At 49.8% G+C, this 16,635-nt stretch overlaps 1 protein-coding gene across 4 annotated transcripts in view; it reads right to left on the bottom strand.

Moving 5' to 3' along the window:
* The window catches only part of stxbp4 (syntaxin binding protein 4), a 209,382-nt gene that overhangs the window by 171,502 nt on the left and 21,245 nt on the right, over positions 1-16,635 (bottom strand). For all 4 annotated transcript variants that reach the window (XR_010966940.1, XM_068003828.1, XM_068003829.1 and 1 more), the window contains one exon: positions 13,818-13,892. Coding sequence is in view for 3 of the 4 variants with exons in the window: in XM_068003828.1 (XP_067859929.1) it covers positions 13,818-13,892 (75 nt within the window). In the remaining variant the exon portion in view is untranslated. The remainder of the gene's footprint in view (positions 1-13,817; positions 13,893-16,635) is intronic.

The following is a 16,635-nucleotide window of genomic DNA, read 5'->3' as shown; positions in this document are numbered from 1 at the left end:
TGCTGTACCTGCCCTGGGAGTGTTTGATGGGACAGTGTAGAGGGAGCTTTACTCTGTATCTAACCCGTGCTGTACCTGCCCTGGGAGTGTTTGATGGGACAGTGTAGAGGGAGCTTTACTCTGTATCTAACCCGTCCTGTACCTGCCCTGGGAGTGTTTGATGGGACAGTGTAGAGAGAGCTTTACTCTGTATCTAACCCGTCCTGTACCTGCCCTGGGAGTGTTTGATGAGACAGTGTAGAGGGAGCTTTACTCTGTATCTAACCCGTGCTGTTCCTGCCCTGGGAGTGTTTGATGGGACAGTGTAGAGGGAGCTCTACTCTGTATCTAACCCGTGCTGTACCCACCCTGGGAGTGTTTGATGAGACAGTGTAGAGGGAGCTCTACTCTGTATCTAACCCGTGCTGTACCTGCCCTGGGAGTGTTTGATGAGACAGTGTAGAGGGAGCTCAACTCTGTATCTAACCTGTGCTGTACCTGCTCTGAGAGTGTTTGATGGGACAGTGTAGAGGGATCTTTACTCTGTATCTAACCTATGCTGTCCCTGACCTGGGAGTGTGTGATGGGACAGTGTAGAGGGAGGGTTATTCTATATCTAACTCATGCTGTCCCTGACCTGGGAGTATTTGATGGGGTAATGTAGATGAAGCCTTACACTGAATGTAATGCCTGACTCAGAGTATTCAATACTGAGACTTAAGACATTGATAAGAGTACTATTGATGTCAGGTGTACAATAGGTCCCACTGAGATGCGACTTTTTGTTATCCCGAAGAGTGAAAGTCACAGAACCTGAGCATTTCCCTCTGTTGACACCCCACCAGGGAACAACCAGGACACAGAAACAAAAAGCACAGAACAGCCCTCGGAAATTGGCCTCTGCTGGGACACCATTCGGCCCAATGGTGAAGTAACAGTACAGATAAAAAGCAACAAAACTGCAAATGTTGGCAATCTGAAACAAAGAACAAATGCTTGAAACATTCAGCAGGTCAGTCAGCATCTGTGGAGAGAGAAACAGAAATGAGAGTTTTGGGTGTAACCCTACATCAGTCCATTAACTTGTCTGCTCTTATATAAGTATGAGGGGGGAGCTGGCTAAGATAGATTGGGAAACTAGATTAAGGGGTATGACGGTTGATAAGCAATGGCAAACATTTAAAGAAATATTTCAATATTCTCAACAAATATACATTCCATTGAGAAATAAAAACTCCACGGGAAAAGTGATCCATCCGCAACTAACTAAAGAAGTTAAGGATAGTATTAGATTAAAGGAGGAGGCCTATAATGTTGCCAAGAAGCCTGAGGATTGAGAGAGTTTTAGAAACCAGCAAAGGACGAGCAAAAATTTGGTAAAAAGGGGGAAACAGAATATGAAAGTAAACTAGCAAGAAATATTCAAACAGACTATAAGAGCTTTTACAAGTATGTAAAAAGGAAGAGAGTAGCAAAAGTAAATGTGGGTCCCTTAGAGGCTGAGACAGGAGAAATTATAATGGGAAATAAGGAAAAGGCAGAGTCGTTAAACAAATATTTTGTATCTGTCTTCACTGTAGAAGACACAAAAAGCATACCAGAAATAGTGGGGAACTAGCGGTCTAATGAGAGTGAGGAACTTAAAGTAATTAATATCAATAGAGAAAAAGTACTGGAGAAATTAATGGGACTAAAAGCCGATAAATCCCCTGGACCTGATGGCCGACATCCTAGGGTTCTAAAAGAGGTGGCTGCAGAGATAGTGGATGCACTGGTTGTGATCTTCCAGAATTCCCCAGATCCTAGAACGGTCCCAGCAGATTGGAAGGTAGCAAATGTAACCCCGCTATTCAAGAAAGGAGGGAAAGAGAAAACAGGGAACTACAGGCCAGTTAGCCTGACATCAGACATCAGGAAAATTCTGGAATCCATTATTAAGGAAGAGGTAACAGGGCACTTAGAAAATCATAATATGATTAGGCAGAGTCAACATGGTTTTATGAAAGGGAAATCAAGTTTAACAAATTTATTAGAATTTTTTGAGGATGTAACGAGCAGGGTAGATAAAGGGGAACCAGTGGATGTCGTATATTTGGATTTTCAAAATGCATTCGATAAGGTGCCACATAAAAGGTTGTTATGCAAGATAAGGGCTCATGGAGTTCGGGGGTAACATATTAGCATGGTTAGAGGATTGGTTAACGGACAGAAAACAGAGAGTAGGGAAAAACGGGTCATTTTCAGGTTGGCAGGCTGTAACTAGTGGGGTGCCGCAAGGATCAGTGCTTGGGCCTCAATCTATATTAATGACTTAGATGAAGGGACCGAGTGTAATGTATCCAAGTTTGCTGACGATACAAAGCTAGGCGGAAAAGTGAGCTGTGAGGAGGACACAAAGAGTCTGCAAAGGGATATCGACAGGTTATGTGAGTGGGCGAGAAGGTGGCAGATGGAGTATAATGTGGGGAAATGTGAGGTTATTCACTTTTGTAGGAAGAATAGAAAAACAGAATATTTTTTAAATGGTGAGAATATTTTTTAAATGTTGGTGTCCAGGTACAAGAAACACAAAAAGTTAGCATGCAGGAACAGCCAGCAATTAAGAAGGCAAATGGTATGTTAGCCTTTACTGCAAGAGGGTTGGAGTACAAGAGTAAGGAAGTCTTACTACAATTGTACAGGGCTTTGGTGAGACCTTACCTGGAGCACTGTGTACAGTTTTGGTCTCCTTATCTAAGGAAGGATATACTTGCCTTAGAGGCAGTGCAACGAAGGTTCATTAGATTAATTCCTGGGATGAGAGGGTTGTCCTATGGGGAGAGGTTGAGTAAAATGGACCTCTACTCTCTGGAGTTTAGAAGAATGAGAGGTGATCTCATTGAAACCTATAAGATTCTGAGGGGGCTTGACAGGGTAGATGCTGAGAGGTTGTTTCCCATGGCTGGGAGAGTCTGGAATCAGAGGGCATTGTCTCAGGATAAGGGGCCGGCCATTTAAGACTGAGATGAGGAGGCATTTCTTCACTTAGAGGGTTGTGAATCTTTGGAATTCTCTACCCTACAGGGCTGTGGATGCTGAGTCGTTGAGTATATTCAAGGCTGAGATGGATAGATTTTTTGACTCCAGGGGAATCAAGGGATATGGGGATCGGGCGGGAATGTGGAGTTGAGGTAGAAGATCAGCCATGATCTTGTTGAATGGCGGATCAGGCTCGAGGGGCCGAATGGCCTACTCCTGCTCCTGTTTCTTACGTTCATATGTTCTTACGCTCTCTCTACACCGATACTGACTGGCCCGCGATGTGTTTCCAGCAAAATAACAGTGTCTCGAGTGGAAACTGCAGAGAAGGTTCAGATTACCAGCACCAATACCCACACCTTGATCGTCACAGAACTCTCTGAGCGCATGGATTGATGTCAGCTCTGCCTGCTTACTAATTTAATAACTTTTTCATAAAAGCTTAAAAACAGATTAGGCAAAGATAAGATACACAGGCACGACATCGCACTTTATTATCATCAAGCTGACAAGTAGAACCAGAACCGTTTAAAGATGTCACGGGGCTAAATCCTAAATCAACCTTGATATATATTAATGACCTGGACTTGGGTATGGAGGGTATAACTTCGAAGTATGCAGATGACACAAAACTCAGAAATGTAGTAAACAATGTGGAGGATAGTAACAGACTTCAGGAGGATGTAGACAGACTGGTGAAATGGGCAGACACATGGCAGATGAAATTTAACACAGAGAAGTGTGAAGTGAAGCATTTTGGTAGGAAGACTGAGGAGAGGCAATATAAACTAAATGGTACAATTTTAAAGGGGGTGCAGGAACAGAGAGACCTGAGGGCATAGGTACACAAATCTTTGAAGGTGGCAGGACAAGTTGAGAAGGCTGTTAAAAAAGCATATGGGATCCTTGGCTTTATTAATAGAGGCATAGAGTACAAAAGCAAGGAAGTTATGCTAAACCTTCATAAACACTGGTTCGGCCTCAGCTGGAGGATTGTGTTCAATTCTGGGCACCACACTTTAGGAAGGACGTCAAGGCCTTGGAGAGGGTGCAGAGGAGATTTACTGGAATGGTGCCAGGGATGAGGGACTTCAGTTATGTGGAGAGACTGGAGAAGCTGGGGCTGTTCTCCTTAGAGCAGAGAAGGTTAAGGGGAGATTTGATAGAGGTGTTCAAAATCATGAGGGGTTTTGATAGAGTAAATAATGAGAAATTGTTTCCAGTGGCAGAAGGGTCAGTAACCAGAGGACACAGATTTAAGGTGATCGGCAAAAGAGCCAGAAGCGACATGAGGAAACATTTTTTTACACAGCAAGTTGTTACGATCTGGAATGCGCTGCCTGAAAGGGTGGTGGAAGCAGATTCAATAATAACTTTCTAAATATTTGAAGGGAAAAAATTTGCAGGTCTATGGGGAAAGAGCAGAAGAGTGAGGCTCATTGGATAGCTCTTTCAAAGAGCTGGCACAGGCACAATGGGCCAAATGGCCTTCTTCAGTGCTGTATCACACTGTGATACTATGAACTTTATAATAGTGCATATTAATTAAAATTAAATCAAAGACATGACACGACACTGCATTTATATAGCGCCTTTAACATAGTTAATCATCCCAAGGCGCTGCACAAGAGCGGAATCAGACAACATTTGACACTGAGCCACATAAGGAGATATTAGTAGGTGATCAAAGAGGTAGAATCATAGAATCATAGAAGTTTACAACATGGAAACAGGCCCTTCGGCCCAACATGTCCATGTCGCCCAGTTTATACCACTAAGCTAGTCCCAGTTGCCTGCACTTGGCCCATATCCCTCTATACCCATCTTACCCATGTAACTGTCCAAATGCTTTTTAAAGGTTTTAAGGAGCGTCTTAAAGGAGGAGAGGTGGAGAAGCAGAGAAGTTTAGGGAGGGAATTCCAAAGCTTGGGGCCTAGGGAGCTGAAGGCACGGCCGTCAATGGTAGAACAATGAAAATCGGGGATGCGCAAGAGGTCAGAATTGGAGGAGCGCAGAGATCTCGGAGGGTAAGTGCAGTACTGGGGACAAATGCGGACACTAGCTGGTCATCAGGTTCACCGTCCTCAAGCCATCTTATAATCCCATTGCTCGAGAGATTGCCCGAGCTAAATCTGCATGTCCCTGTTAATGCTGCGCTAGGAGGGATCAGCATTCACCTAAGCCAAACGAGATGTCGGCTTGATTAAACATTAGGATTACGCTCCAAATGTGGATCAGCGTTTTGCCGGGTGAGGGAGAGACAAGAGCCTGGAAACGGGGACAGCTGTGGAAGCCACAGACACTGTCCACCATGCTACAGATCATAGTAAGTACAGCACAGGAGGAGGCCATTCAGCCCATCATGCCTGTGCTGGCTCTTTGAAAGAGTTATCCAATTAGTCCCATTTCCCTGCTCTTTCCCCAAAGCCCTATCATTTTTTCTCCTTCAAGTATTTATCCAATTCCCTTTTGAAAGTTACTGTTTAATCTGCTTCCACCGCCCTTTCAGGCAGCGCATTCCAGATCATAACAACTCACTGCATAAAAAAATGTTTCCTCATGTCGCCTCTGACTCTTTTGCCGATCTTATGTGTCCTCTGGTCACTGACCCTTCTGCCACTGGAAATAGTTTCTCCTTATTTACTCTATCAAAACCCTTTGTGATTTTGAACACCTCTATTAAATCTCCCCTTAACATTCTCTGCTCTAAGGAGAACGATCCCAGATGTTGGATTTTTATTTCTTACAGCAAGGCCCTTAACGCTATGTATCCGCCTCAGCGTCACCATGTATTTCTGCTTCCAAGTTTAAAATTGATAAACCACAGCCACGGATTTTTATCTCAGTAGCCTGGCAACTGATGATCAGAACCCCCAACAATGGCGTGCGTCCCTGTGTCTCTTTCACTGACAGTCGCTGCGACCCAGCTCAATGGGAATCGTTCAGTGACTGAGCCACCTCCTTCCATCTGGATCCTTCTCTTGGCCCAACCAGTCACAGCCAGCCAGGAGAGGGGTGGGACGGGGAGTGGAGTGAGGGGTGAGGCACGGCAATGGTCAGCCGTTCAGGCTGCAAAGGGAGCGGCTGGTGAGTAGCCCGGCATCCAAGGGAGCAGAGCCAGGAGCCCTGCCAATGACGGGGGGGGGGGGGACAGTTGGGCTGACAGGAGGGGGGACAGGCTCACTGACAGCAGCAATGAAATGTGGGGTTTGCCAACGGTCTCATTGAAGTGACTGAGAAAACCAATAAACAAATGGTGCAAACAGATAGAGAGAGATAAACCGGTAACAATTCACAACCCGGAATCCTAAACGTATCGCAGAGCTGAATCGGGTTTCGTTCTGCAGCATTATGCCCTCCTGATTATTACATCGAATTACATCGAAACTACAGCACAGAAACAGGCCATTCGGCCCAACTGGTCCATGCTGGTGTTTATGCTCCACACGAGCCTCCTCCCTCCCTATTTCATCTCACCCTATCAGCATATCCTTCTATTCCTTTCTCCCCCATGTGTTTATCCAGCTTCCCCTTAAATGTATCTGTGTTATTTGCCTCAACCACTCCTTGTGGGAGTAAGTTCCACATTCTCACCACTCTCTGGGTGAAGAAGTTTCTCCTGAATTTCCGACTGGATTTATTAGTGACTATTTTATATTTATTACCTCTAGTTCTGGTCTCCCCCACGAGCGGAAACATCTTCTCTACGTCTACCCTATTAAACCCTTTCATAATCTTAAAGAACTCTATCAGGTCACCCCTCAGCCTTCTCTTTTCTAGAGAAAAGAGCCCCAGTCTGTTCAGCCTTTCTTGATAGGTAAAACCTCTCAGTTGTATTTTCATTGTACGAAGCTCACTTTTTAGCCATTGTTGTGACTTTATTGATATACAGGCTCACCACTCATGGACCCCACTGGGCAGAACACACTTTCAGCTCATGACTGAGACTATTAAAAATACAGCGATCTGACTCCCTTTAATGGGTCCGTGCATACCCCTGGGTGGTACCGCGATATATAGGCCCCGGGTTTGAATAAACTAATCCCAGCCGGGAGGAGGGGAGGGGGAGAAGAGCTGGGGAACTCCAATTAGCTCCATGTTCCCTGGGCTAAAGGAAAAGCAATGCCAGGGTTCCTGCTGCAATCTAATGCTGCATTTCATCCACCCGGGTTTTTAATCAACCTTAAATTTAACAAGTTTACACCTTAACACCGCCCCCACTCTCACTCTCGGACAGCAGGCGCTGGTAATGGAGGAGGGCAGCACCAGAGTCACTGAGGGTGGGGGAGATTGTGGGCTGGTGTTTGGGGTGGAGATCCCCCATGGGCACGCAGCAGGTGAGGGGGGGGGGGTCCATACCCCTGGGGCGTACCCGCCTTTCTCCGCCACATTCCCGGGCCACGGGAGTCTTCCCCTCTTTGCCAGATGTCCCAGGCTTCCCTCCCCCTCTGCTATTCTGCTGTGACCGCCAACACCTCCTCTGGACCCACTTTTTGGTTCTGATGAGCGATCACCGACTTGAAACGTTGGGTGGGAATTTAAACCCCAACACGATGGGCGGGAGAGGGTCGGGGGGGGGGGCGGGTTTAAATTGTTAAAAATGTGTAACCCGACCCCAATGCGCCTACTTCCGGTTTTACCGCTGTGGGTTTGGGGTCGACCGAGAAACCCGCTCTGGAGAGGTGGGTCAGTGATTTTAATATTTAAGTGAGGCTCCGTTCATCAGGTTTTGGCAGGAGTTTGAATATAACGCTGGCCGGCCTGGTTCCCTGGGCTCGGGAAACCCGGCAGCTGAAGGGAGGCGAGAACTGCCGGATCCAGAAGGGAAGTGCGATTCCAGCCCTGCTTATGGGCCAGGAGGAGCAGGAGTGCGTCCCCCCAGCCCCTCAAGCAAATCCTCTGCCGCAATCTCCACCCCTGGCCCGGCCGATCTCCGTCTCTCCCCCGCCGATCTCCGACCCTCCCCCCGCCGATCTCCGACCCTCCCCCGCCGATCTCCGTCTCTCCCTCCGCCGATCTCCGACCCTCCCCCGCCGATCTCCGTCTCTCCCTCCGCCGATCTCCGACCCTCCCCCGCCGATCTCCGTCTCTCCCCCGCCGATCTCCGACCCTCCCCCGCCGATCTCCGACCCTCCCCCGCCGATCTCCGACCCTCCCCCGCCGATCTCCGTCTCTCCCTCCGCCGATCTCCGACCCTCCCCCGCCGATCTCCGTCTCTCCCTCCGCCGATCTCCGACCCTCCCCCGCCGATCTCCGTCTCTCCCTCTGCCGATCTCCGACCCTCCCCCGCCGATCTCCGTCTCTCCCTCCGCCGATCTCCGACCCTCCCCCGCCGATCTCCGTCTCTCCCTCCGCCGATCTCCGACCCTCCCCCGCCGATCTCCGTCTCTCCCCCGCCGATCTCCGACCCTCCCCCGCCGATCTCCGTCTCTCCCTCCGCCGATCTCCGACCCTCCCCCGCCGATCTCCGTCTCTCCCCCGCCGATCTCCGACCCTCCCCCGCCGATCTCCGTCTCTCCCCCGCCGATCTCCGACCCTCCCCCGCCGATCTCCGACCCTCCCCCCGCCGATCTCCACCACTCCCCCGCCGATCTCCGACCCTCCCCCGCCGATCTCCGTCTCTCCCTCCGTCGATCTCCACCCCTCCCCCGCCGATCTCCGCCTCTCCCCCGCCGATCTCCGTCTCTCCCCCCGCCGATCTCCGCCTCTCCCCCGCCGATCTCCGTCTCTCCCCCCGCCGATCTCCGACCCTCCCCCGCCGATCTCCGCCTCTCCCCCGCCGATCTCCGTCTCTCCCCCCGCCGATCTCCGTCTCTCCCCCGCCGATCTCTCTCTCTCCCCTGCCGATCTCTCTCTCTCCCCCGCCGATCTCTAGCTCTCCTCCGCCGATCTCCGTCTCTCCCCCCGCCGATCTCCGTCTCTCCCCCGCCGATCTCCGTCTCTCCCCCGCCGATCTCTGCCTCTCCTCCACCGATCTCTCTCTCTCTCTCTCTCCCGTGCTCCGCATTCCGCCCCCCCCATGCCCCCCAATCTTCTAAATTGTCAGGGACCTTCGCCAGAGCTCCCTGGCTGCAGCCTTCTGACCTTCCTGCCTGGCATAGGCTAGACTCTCAGTTAAATTTGGCAGGACTTCCGCATTCCCGGTATTTGCGGGTTTCCCGGCGGCTGACGTGCCCCCCCCCACCCCCGGTCCCGGTAAATATCGGGGTCGTTCACTCAGTTCTATCTCCACAGATGTTGCCTGAGCTGCTGAAAGTTCCCAGAGTTTTCTGTTTTTATTTTAGATTTCCAGTATCGGCAGTATTTTGCTTTTGTTTATCTGATCACTTTGGTGGGATATCTGTTTGCTCGCTGCTCTGGATCAGATTGTGCCCGAGTTGATGATTAAACAAGCAGTGGGACAGAGATTTGTCGACGGGCTATTTTTATCCAGAGTTCAGAAATCCTCATCCTGATCCAGTCTAACACTCCCGAATGAAAAGGCTACGGATTTGTCAGGATGGAGCAGGACCCCAGTAACCATCAGACCCTGAACAGAGAACCGACCGACTTTCCAACCCGCACAGGTCATCTACCCTCAGTCTGTGCACCACCCTCCCGCTCCGCCCTGGGCCCCTCGCTCCGCCCTGGGCCCCTCACTCCATCCGGGGCCCCTCGCTCCGCCCTGGGAGCCCCGCACCGCCCTCAGTCCCCGCCCCATGTCGCTCGCTCCGCCCTGGACTCCCCACACTGCCCTGGGCCCCCGCTACGCCCTGGGCACATTGCACCCCTGATCCCCCGCTCTGCCCTCGGTCCCCGTTCTGGGCCCGTCGCTCCACCCTGGGCCCCTCACTCCATCCAGGGCCCCTCGCTCCGCCCTGGAAGCCCCGCACCACCCTCAGTCCCCGCCCTATGTCGCTCGCTCCGCCCTGGACTCCCCACACTGCCCTGGGCCCCCGCTCCACCCTGGGCCTCTTGCTCCGCCCTGGGCCCCCCCCGATCTGCCCTGGAGCTCTGCTCTGCCCTGGGACGCCCGCTCCTCCCTCGGTCCCCTCTCTGGACCCCTTGCTCTGCCCTGGGACCCCTGCTCCACCCTCGATCCCAGCCCTGGGCCCCTCGCTCTGCCCTGGGCCCCCCGCTCCGCCCTGAGCCCCCCGTTCCGCCCTGGATCCACGTGCCACCCTCTTGCCCTGTGCTGCCCTTGGAAATGTATCCCTGCCGGTTCATATTGTTCCACTGGCAGTGAAGACCCTCTTTTTTTTGTGGTCTTGGGATCTGCTGCTGAATTTCCCGGTTCTGGCTCTGCTCAGCGTCTGATGGGAAACGGCGCTGGGCGGTTGGTACAACATCCCTCCCCGAAATCAAGCTGCAAAATAAAAGGACTACAGAGCCCCAGCATCATAGAACTGCTTTGTGTGGCATTTGTCTAACATATTAACCACAGCCCATTACACCTCCGTGTTTGCATTGGAAATTCTATATTTACAAGCTATTAAACCCATCAGCTGCCTCGCTGTGATGGTAGCTAGCCTACCAGAGCCTCTGGTCTCTGCCCGTTGCTCTCCCCACCACTCCCCCCCTATTATGTTTTGGTCAGTCCTGTGACTGGGACCTCTCTAGCTTGACCATGACCCTAAACGCTAATTTGTCTTTTCCATTTCAGATTCCTGCCGTTAGGACAGGGAGCTGGCTTTGTCAGTGTAAACAAAGGGAACAAGCCAGCGCTGGGATACAGGCCGCTGAAGATCTTAGCTGTGGCTAGAAGGTTGTGGGTTTAAGTCCCACTCCAGAGACTTGAGCACAAAATCCAGGCCAACACGCCCAGTGCAGTCCTGAGGGAGTGCTGCACTGTTGGAGGTGCCTTCTTTCGGATGAGATCTTTTACATCCACTGTCCTCTCAGTGGATGTAAAAGATCCCATGGAATTATTTCGAAGAAGAGCAGGGGGAGTTCTCCCCGGTCTCCTGGGCCAATATTTATCCCTCAACCAACATCACTAAAGCAGATAATCTAGTCATTATCACATTGCTGTTTGTGGGATCTTGCTGTGCACAAATTGGCTGCTGCGTTTCCTACATTACAACAGTGACTACACTTCAAATGTACCTCACTGGCTGTAAAACGCTTCGGGACGTCCCGAGGTTGTGACACGTGCTGTATAAATGCAAGACTTTTTCCTTAAACAAGTACCAACACAAAAAAAATGCTTTCTATTTAATCTCTATCCCCACTTTACGACAACAAAGCACCAACCACTGGAGCCAATACTGTGTGTCGAGAGAGGATAGCGCCTGCTGCTAGTAACAGCGACTTTGATGGGGAACTAAAACTGGTGACAGGCAAGGCGGAAAAATTCCACAGGTGCAACAAGAATGAGCTTAAAAATTCCACTGATATCAATAATATTTGCCTTCATACAGCATCTTATTACTTCGAAAGCTGTCAAAGCGCTTGACACAATGACTGACTTTGAAGTTGCAGTGATTGTTGTAGATAAACAAATGTGTCAGCCACCTTGTGCCAAACAGCAACACAGAAACAGAAGTAGGCCATTCAGCCCCTCGAACCTATTCCACCATTCAATTCAATCACCGCTGTTCTGTGCCTTAACTCCATTTACCCGCATTTGATCCATATCCCTTGCTACCCTTAATTTTATTTATTTATTTTTATTCGTTCATGGGATGTGGGCGTCGCTGGCGAGACCAGCATTTATTGCCCATCCCTAATTGCCCTTGAGAAGGTGGTGGTGAGCCGCCTTCTTGAACCGCTGCAGTCCGTGTGGTGAAGGTTCTCCCACAGTGCTGTTAGGAAGGGAGTTCCAGGATTTTGACCCAGCGACGATGAAGGAACGGCCGACATATTTCCGAATCAGGATGGTGTGTGACTTGGGGGGGAACGTGCAGGTGGTGTTGTTCCCATGTGCCTGCTGCCCTTGTCCTTCTAGGTGGTAGAGGTTGCGGGTTTGGGAGGTGCTGTTGAAGAAGCCTTGGCGAGTTGCTGCAGTGCATCCTGTGGATGGTACACACTGCAGCCACGGTGCGCCGGTGGTGAAGGGAGTGAATGTTTAGGGTGGTGGATGGGGTGCCAATCAAGCGGGCTGCTTTGTCCTGGATGGTGTCGAGCTTCTTGACTGTTGTTGGAGCTGCACTCATCCAGGCAAGTGGAGAGTATTCAATCACACTCATGACTTGTGCTTTGTAGATGGTGGAAAGGCTTTGGGGAGTCAGGAGGTGAGTCACTTGCCGCAGAATACCCAGCCTCTGACCTGCTCTTGGAGCCACAGTATTTATGTGGCTGGTCCAGTTAAGTTTCTGGTCAATGGTGACCCCCAGGATGTTGATGGTGGGGGATTCGGCGATGGTAATGCCGTTGAATGTCAAGGGGAGGTGGTTAGACTCTCTCTAATTGGAGATGGTCATTGCCTGGCACTTGTCTGGCGCTAATGTTACTTGCCACTTATCAGCCCAAGCCTGGATGTTGTCCAGGTCTTGCTGCATGCGGGCACGGACTGCTTCATTATTCGAGGGGTTGCGAATGGAACTGAACACTGTGCAATCATCAGCGAACATCCCCATTTCTGACCTTATGATGGAGGGAAGGTCATTGATGAAGCAGCTGAAGATGGTTGGTCCTAGGACACTGCCCTGAGGAACTCCTGCAGCAATATCCTGAGGCTGAGATGATTGGCCTCCAACAACCACTACCATCTTCCTTTGTGCTAGGCATGACTCCAACCACTGGAGAGTTTTCCCCCTGATTCCCATTGATTTCAATTTTACTAGGGCAGCCAATTTGTGCACAGCAAGGTCCCACAAACAGCAATGTGATAATTGGTTACGGTGAATAAAAGAAAGACAAAGCTTGCATTTATATAGCGCTTTTCACAATCTCAGGACATCCCAGCACTTTACAGCCAATGAAGTACTTTTTGAAGTGTAGTCACTGTTGTAATGTAGGAAACGCGGCAGCCAATTCGCGCACAGCAAGATCCCACAAACAGCAATGAGATAAATGACTAGATAATCTGTTTTTAGTGATGTTGGTTGAGTGATAAATATTGGCCAGGACACCTGGGAGAATTCCCCTGCTCTTCTTCAAAATAGAGCCGCGGGATCTTTTATGTCCATCTGAGAGGGCAGACGGGGCCTGGGTTTAGTGTCTCATCCGAAAGACGGCACCTCCGACTGTGCAGCACTCCCTCAGGACTGCACTGGGAGTGCTGGCCTGGATTATGGGCTCAAGTCTGTGAATAACCAATTGATCTGTTTTTGGTGGTGTTGGCTGAGGCAGAAGTATTGGCCTGGGCCGCGGGAGGACTCCCTGCTCCCTGAATAGTGGTACGGGATCCCTTACAATCCAGCAGAACGTGCAGACCTCTGCTCCAAAGAACAAAAAGATTATTCTGTACAACATGGCAAGCCTTTCTCTCCGCCACCACACCAGTATTTAGTCGGATTTAAATTGTATTGCTGAGCTCGAGCTTAGAAGGAATGGAATAAAGAGACAAAAAGCAAAGCTTCAACACACTAATCAGCTTAACTTGTAAACCGATTTCTAATTAATTAATTATTAAGGTAGAGACTGGGAATCAAACCGAGAGCCTTTCTGTTGTGTATGGCTTATAGTTAGTCACCATCTTAACCAGCGGAGCCAGTGAAGAAGCTAACATGAGTCTTTGCCCTCCCCACCACCCACAAGCAACGAGGAGTGTCTGGATTTAAAGGTGACAACGTATCTCGGCACAATATATACCTCGTTCTAATCGTTTACGTCACAAATCTCGATATAAAAAACATTGAGTAGCTCAGGAGAGATGGACACAAGCTGCCCTTCATTACCTGGCTTCATCGTCCCGTGCAATCAGCAAAGTCATGTGGCTGGATGCCGAGGCCATGCGTAGGATGTCGACAGCCCTGTAACAGATCAGAAGACAGCTCACTGTAAGGCGACCTCTGTAAGGTGCTAGTCTGGATCAGGAGATACCTCACTGTAAGGCGACCTCTGTAAGGTGCTAGTCTGGGTCAGGAGATACCTCACTGTAAGGCGACCTCTGTAAGGTGCTAGTCTGGGTCAGGAGATACCTCACTGTAAGGCGACCTCTGTAAGGTGCTAGTCTGGGTCAGGAGATACCTCACTGTAAGGCGACCTCTGTAAGGCACTGGTCTGGATCAGGAGATACCTCACTGTAAGGCGACCTCTGTAAGGCGCTGGTCTGGATCAGGAGATACCTCACTGTAAGGCGACCTCTGTAAGGTGCTAGTCTGGGTCAGGAGATACCTCACTGTAAGGCGACCTCTGTAAGGTGCTAGTCTGGGTCAGGAGATACCTCACTGTAAGGCGACCTCTGTAAGGTGCTAGTCTGGGTCAGGAGATAACTCACTGTAAGGCGACCTCTATAAGGCACTGGTCTGGATCAGGAGATACCTCACTGTAAGGCGACCTCTGTAAGGCACTGGTCTGGATCAGGAGATACCTCACTGTAAGGCGACCTCTGTAAGGCGCTGGTCTGGATCAGGAGATACCTCACTGTAAGGCGACCTCTGTAAGGTGCTAGTCTGGGTCAGGAGATACCTCACTGTAAGGCGACCTCTGTAAGGTGCTAGTCTGGGTCAGGAGATACCTCACTGTAAGGCGACCTCTTTAAGGTGCTAGTCTGGGTCAGGAGATAACTCACTGTAAGGCGACCTCTATAAGGCACTGGTCTGGATCAGGAGATACCTCACTGTAAGGCGACCTCTATAAGGCACTAGTCTCAGAGGGGCTATTAGATGGGTTGGATGGGAATTGGCAATGTCTCAGCAGTGTAATCAAAGGAGGTCATCTGAGTTCGGTAGGGGTGAAAATTCTGACTGTCGCTAACTTTAGAATTAGCTGAGACAGGAATTTTAGACCCACAGCTCACACGATAAGATGTGAATGAGGAAGGTCCATTCGGCCCATCTTAACTCAACCATTTAGGAAACCTACAGTGCCCCCATCACAGCATCCAGCTGACTCTTCAGTGACTCCAAAGATCTTGCCTCCACTACCCCACCACTACTCAAGTGTTGGTCACTCTTTGCATGACATCAGTCCTAAACTGACCTCCTTGTGTTATTGTTATGATTTACCCTGAAGTAGTGTTCTGGATTTAACTTTTCTGTTACTTTTATTATCTCTGTTTAAAAAAATTATTCTTGGAATGCTGGCAAGGCTGGCATTTATTGCCCATCCCCTAGTTGCCCTGAGAAGGTAAATGGTAAACCTTTATAAATCACTGGTTAGGGCTAAGCTAGTGTATTGTGTCCAATTCTGGGCACCTCACTTTAGGAAGGATGTCAAGGCCTTGGAGAGGGTGCAGAAGAGATTTACTGGAATGGTACCAGGGATGAGGGACTTCAGTTACGTGGAGAGACTGGAGAAGCTGGGATTGTTCTCCTTAGAGCAGAGAAGGTTAAGGGGAGACTTAATAAAAGCGCTAAAAATGATGAGGGGGTTTTAATAGAGTGAATAGGGAGAAACTCTTTCTACTGGCCGGAGGGTCGGTAACCAGAGGACGCAGATTTAAGATAATTGGCAAAAAATCCAGGGGGGAAATGAGGAGAATTTTTTTACCCAGTGAGTTATTACAATCTGGAATGCGCTGCCTGAAACGGAGGTGGAAGCAGATTCAATAATAACTTTCAAAAGGGGAATTAAATATATACTTGAAAAGGAGAAATTTGCAGGGCTATGGGGAAAGAGCAGGGGGAGTGGGACTAATTGGATAGAATCTTTCAAAGAACCGGCACAGGCAGGATGGGCCAAATGGCCTCCTTCTGTGCTGTACGATTCTATTCTACGATTCTATTAGCTGATGGTGAACCCTCTTCTCAAACTGCTGCAGTCTTCATCTTATATAGTTCTATAAGGCACTTCTCTCAGTCACCTCCTTTCCAGGGTGAAGGGCCCAAGTTTCTCCAGTCTTGTAATTCAATATTTGGACACTTGGGATCGTTCAGTGCTTCTCGGTCCCGGGCTTCTGGATGACTGGGCGGAGATTGACCTCACCTGACCCACAGGGTGTGCCCCAGGCCAGCAGAAAGGAGAAGAAGCAGAAACTTATTCTTCCTCGCCGCACAGGTCCTCAGTTGGATGAGTACAGCTATTCCACCCTACCCGGGACAACGAAGCTAACGCTGCTTCAACTAAGACGGCCACGGCTGGAGGTCCTGTGCACTGTGCTAAGTATCAGGAGGACGTGGGCTTCATACCTGCACGTTCTCATGTAGCCAGTTCCCAAATAGGAACATAGGAACGGGAGGCCAGTCAGGCCCTCGAGTTTGTCTTGCACCATTCAATTAGATCATGCCTGATCTGTATCTTAACTCCATCCACCTGCCTTGGTTCCGTAACCCTTAATACCCCTTACCTAATAAAAATCTGTCAATCCAAGTTTTGAAATTTTCAATTGACCCCCAGCCTCAACAGCTTTTTGGGGGAGAGAGTTCCAGATTTCCACTCCCCTTTGTGTGAAGAAGTGCTTCCTGACATCACCCCGAATGACCTGGCTCTAATTTTAAGGTGATGCCCCCTTGTTCCAGATTCTTCCCGCCAGAGGAAATAGTTTCTCTCTATCTACCCTAGTGAATCCTTTAATCATCTTAAACACCTCAATTAGATCATCCCTTAATCTTC

Source organism: Heptranchias perlo, chromosome 23, assembly GCF_035084215.1.
Source record: "Heptranchias perlo isolate sHepPer1 chromosome 23, sHepPer1.hap1, whole genome shotgun sequence".
NCBI lineage: Eukaryota > Metazoa > Chordata > Chondrichthyes > Hexanchiformes > Hexanchidae > Heptranchias > Heptranchias perlo.
The sequence above is the reverse complement of the archived record's forward strand: the minus strand, read 5'-3'. Positions and strand labels throughout refer to the sequence as shown.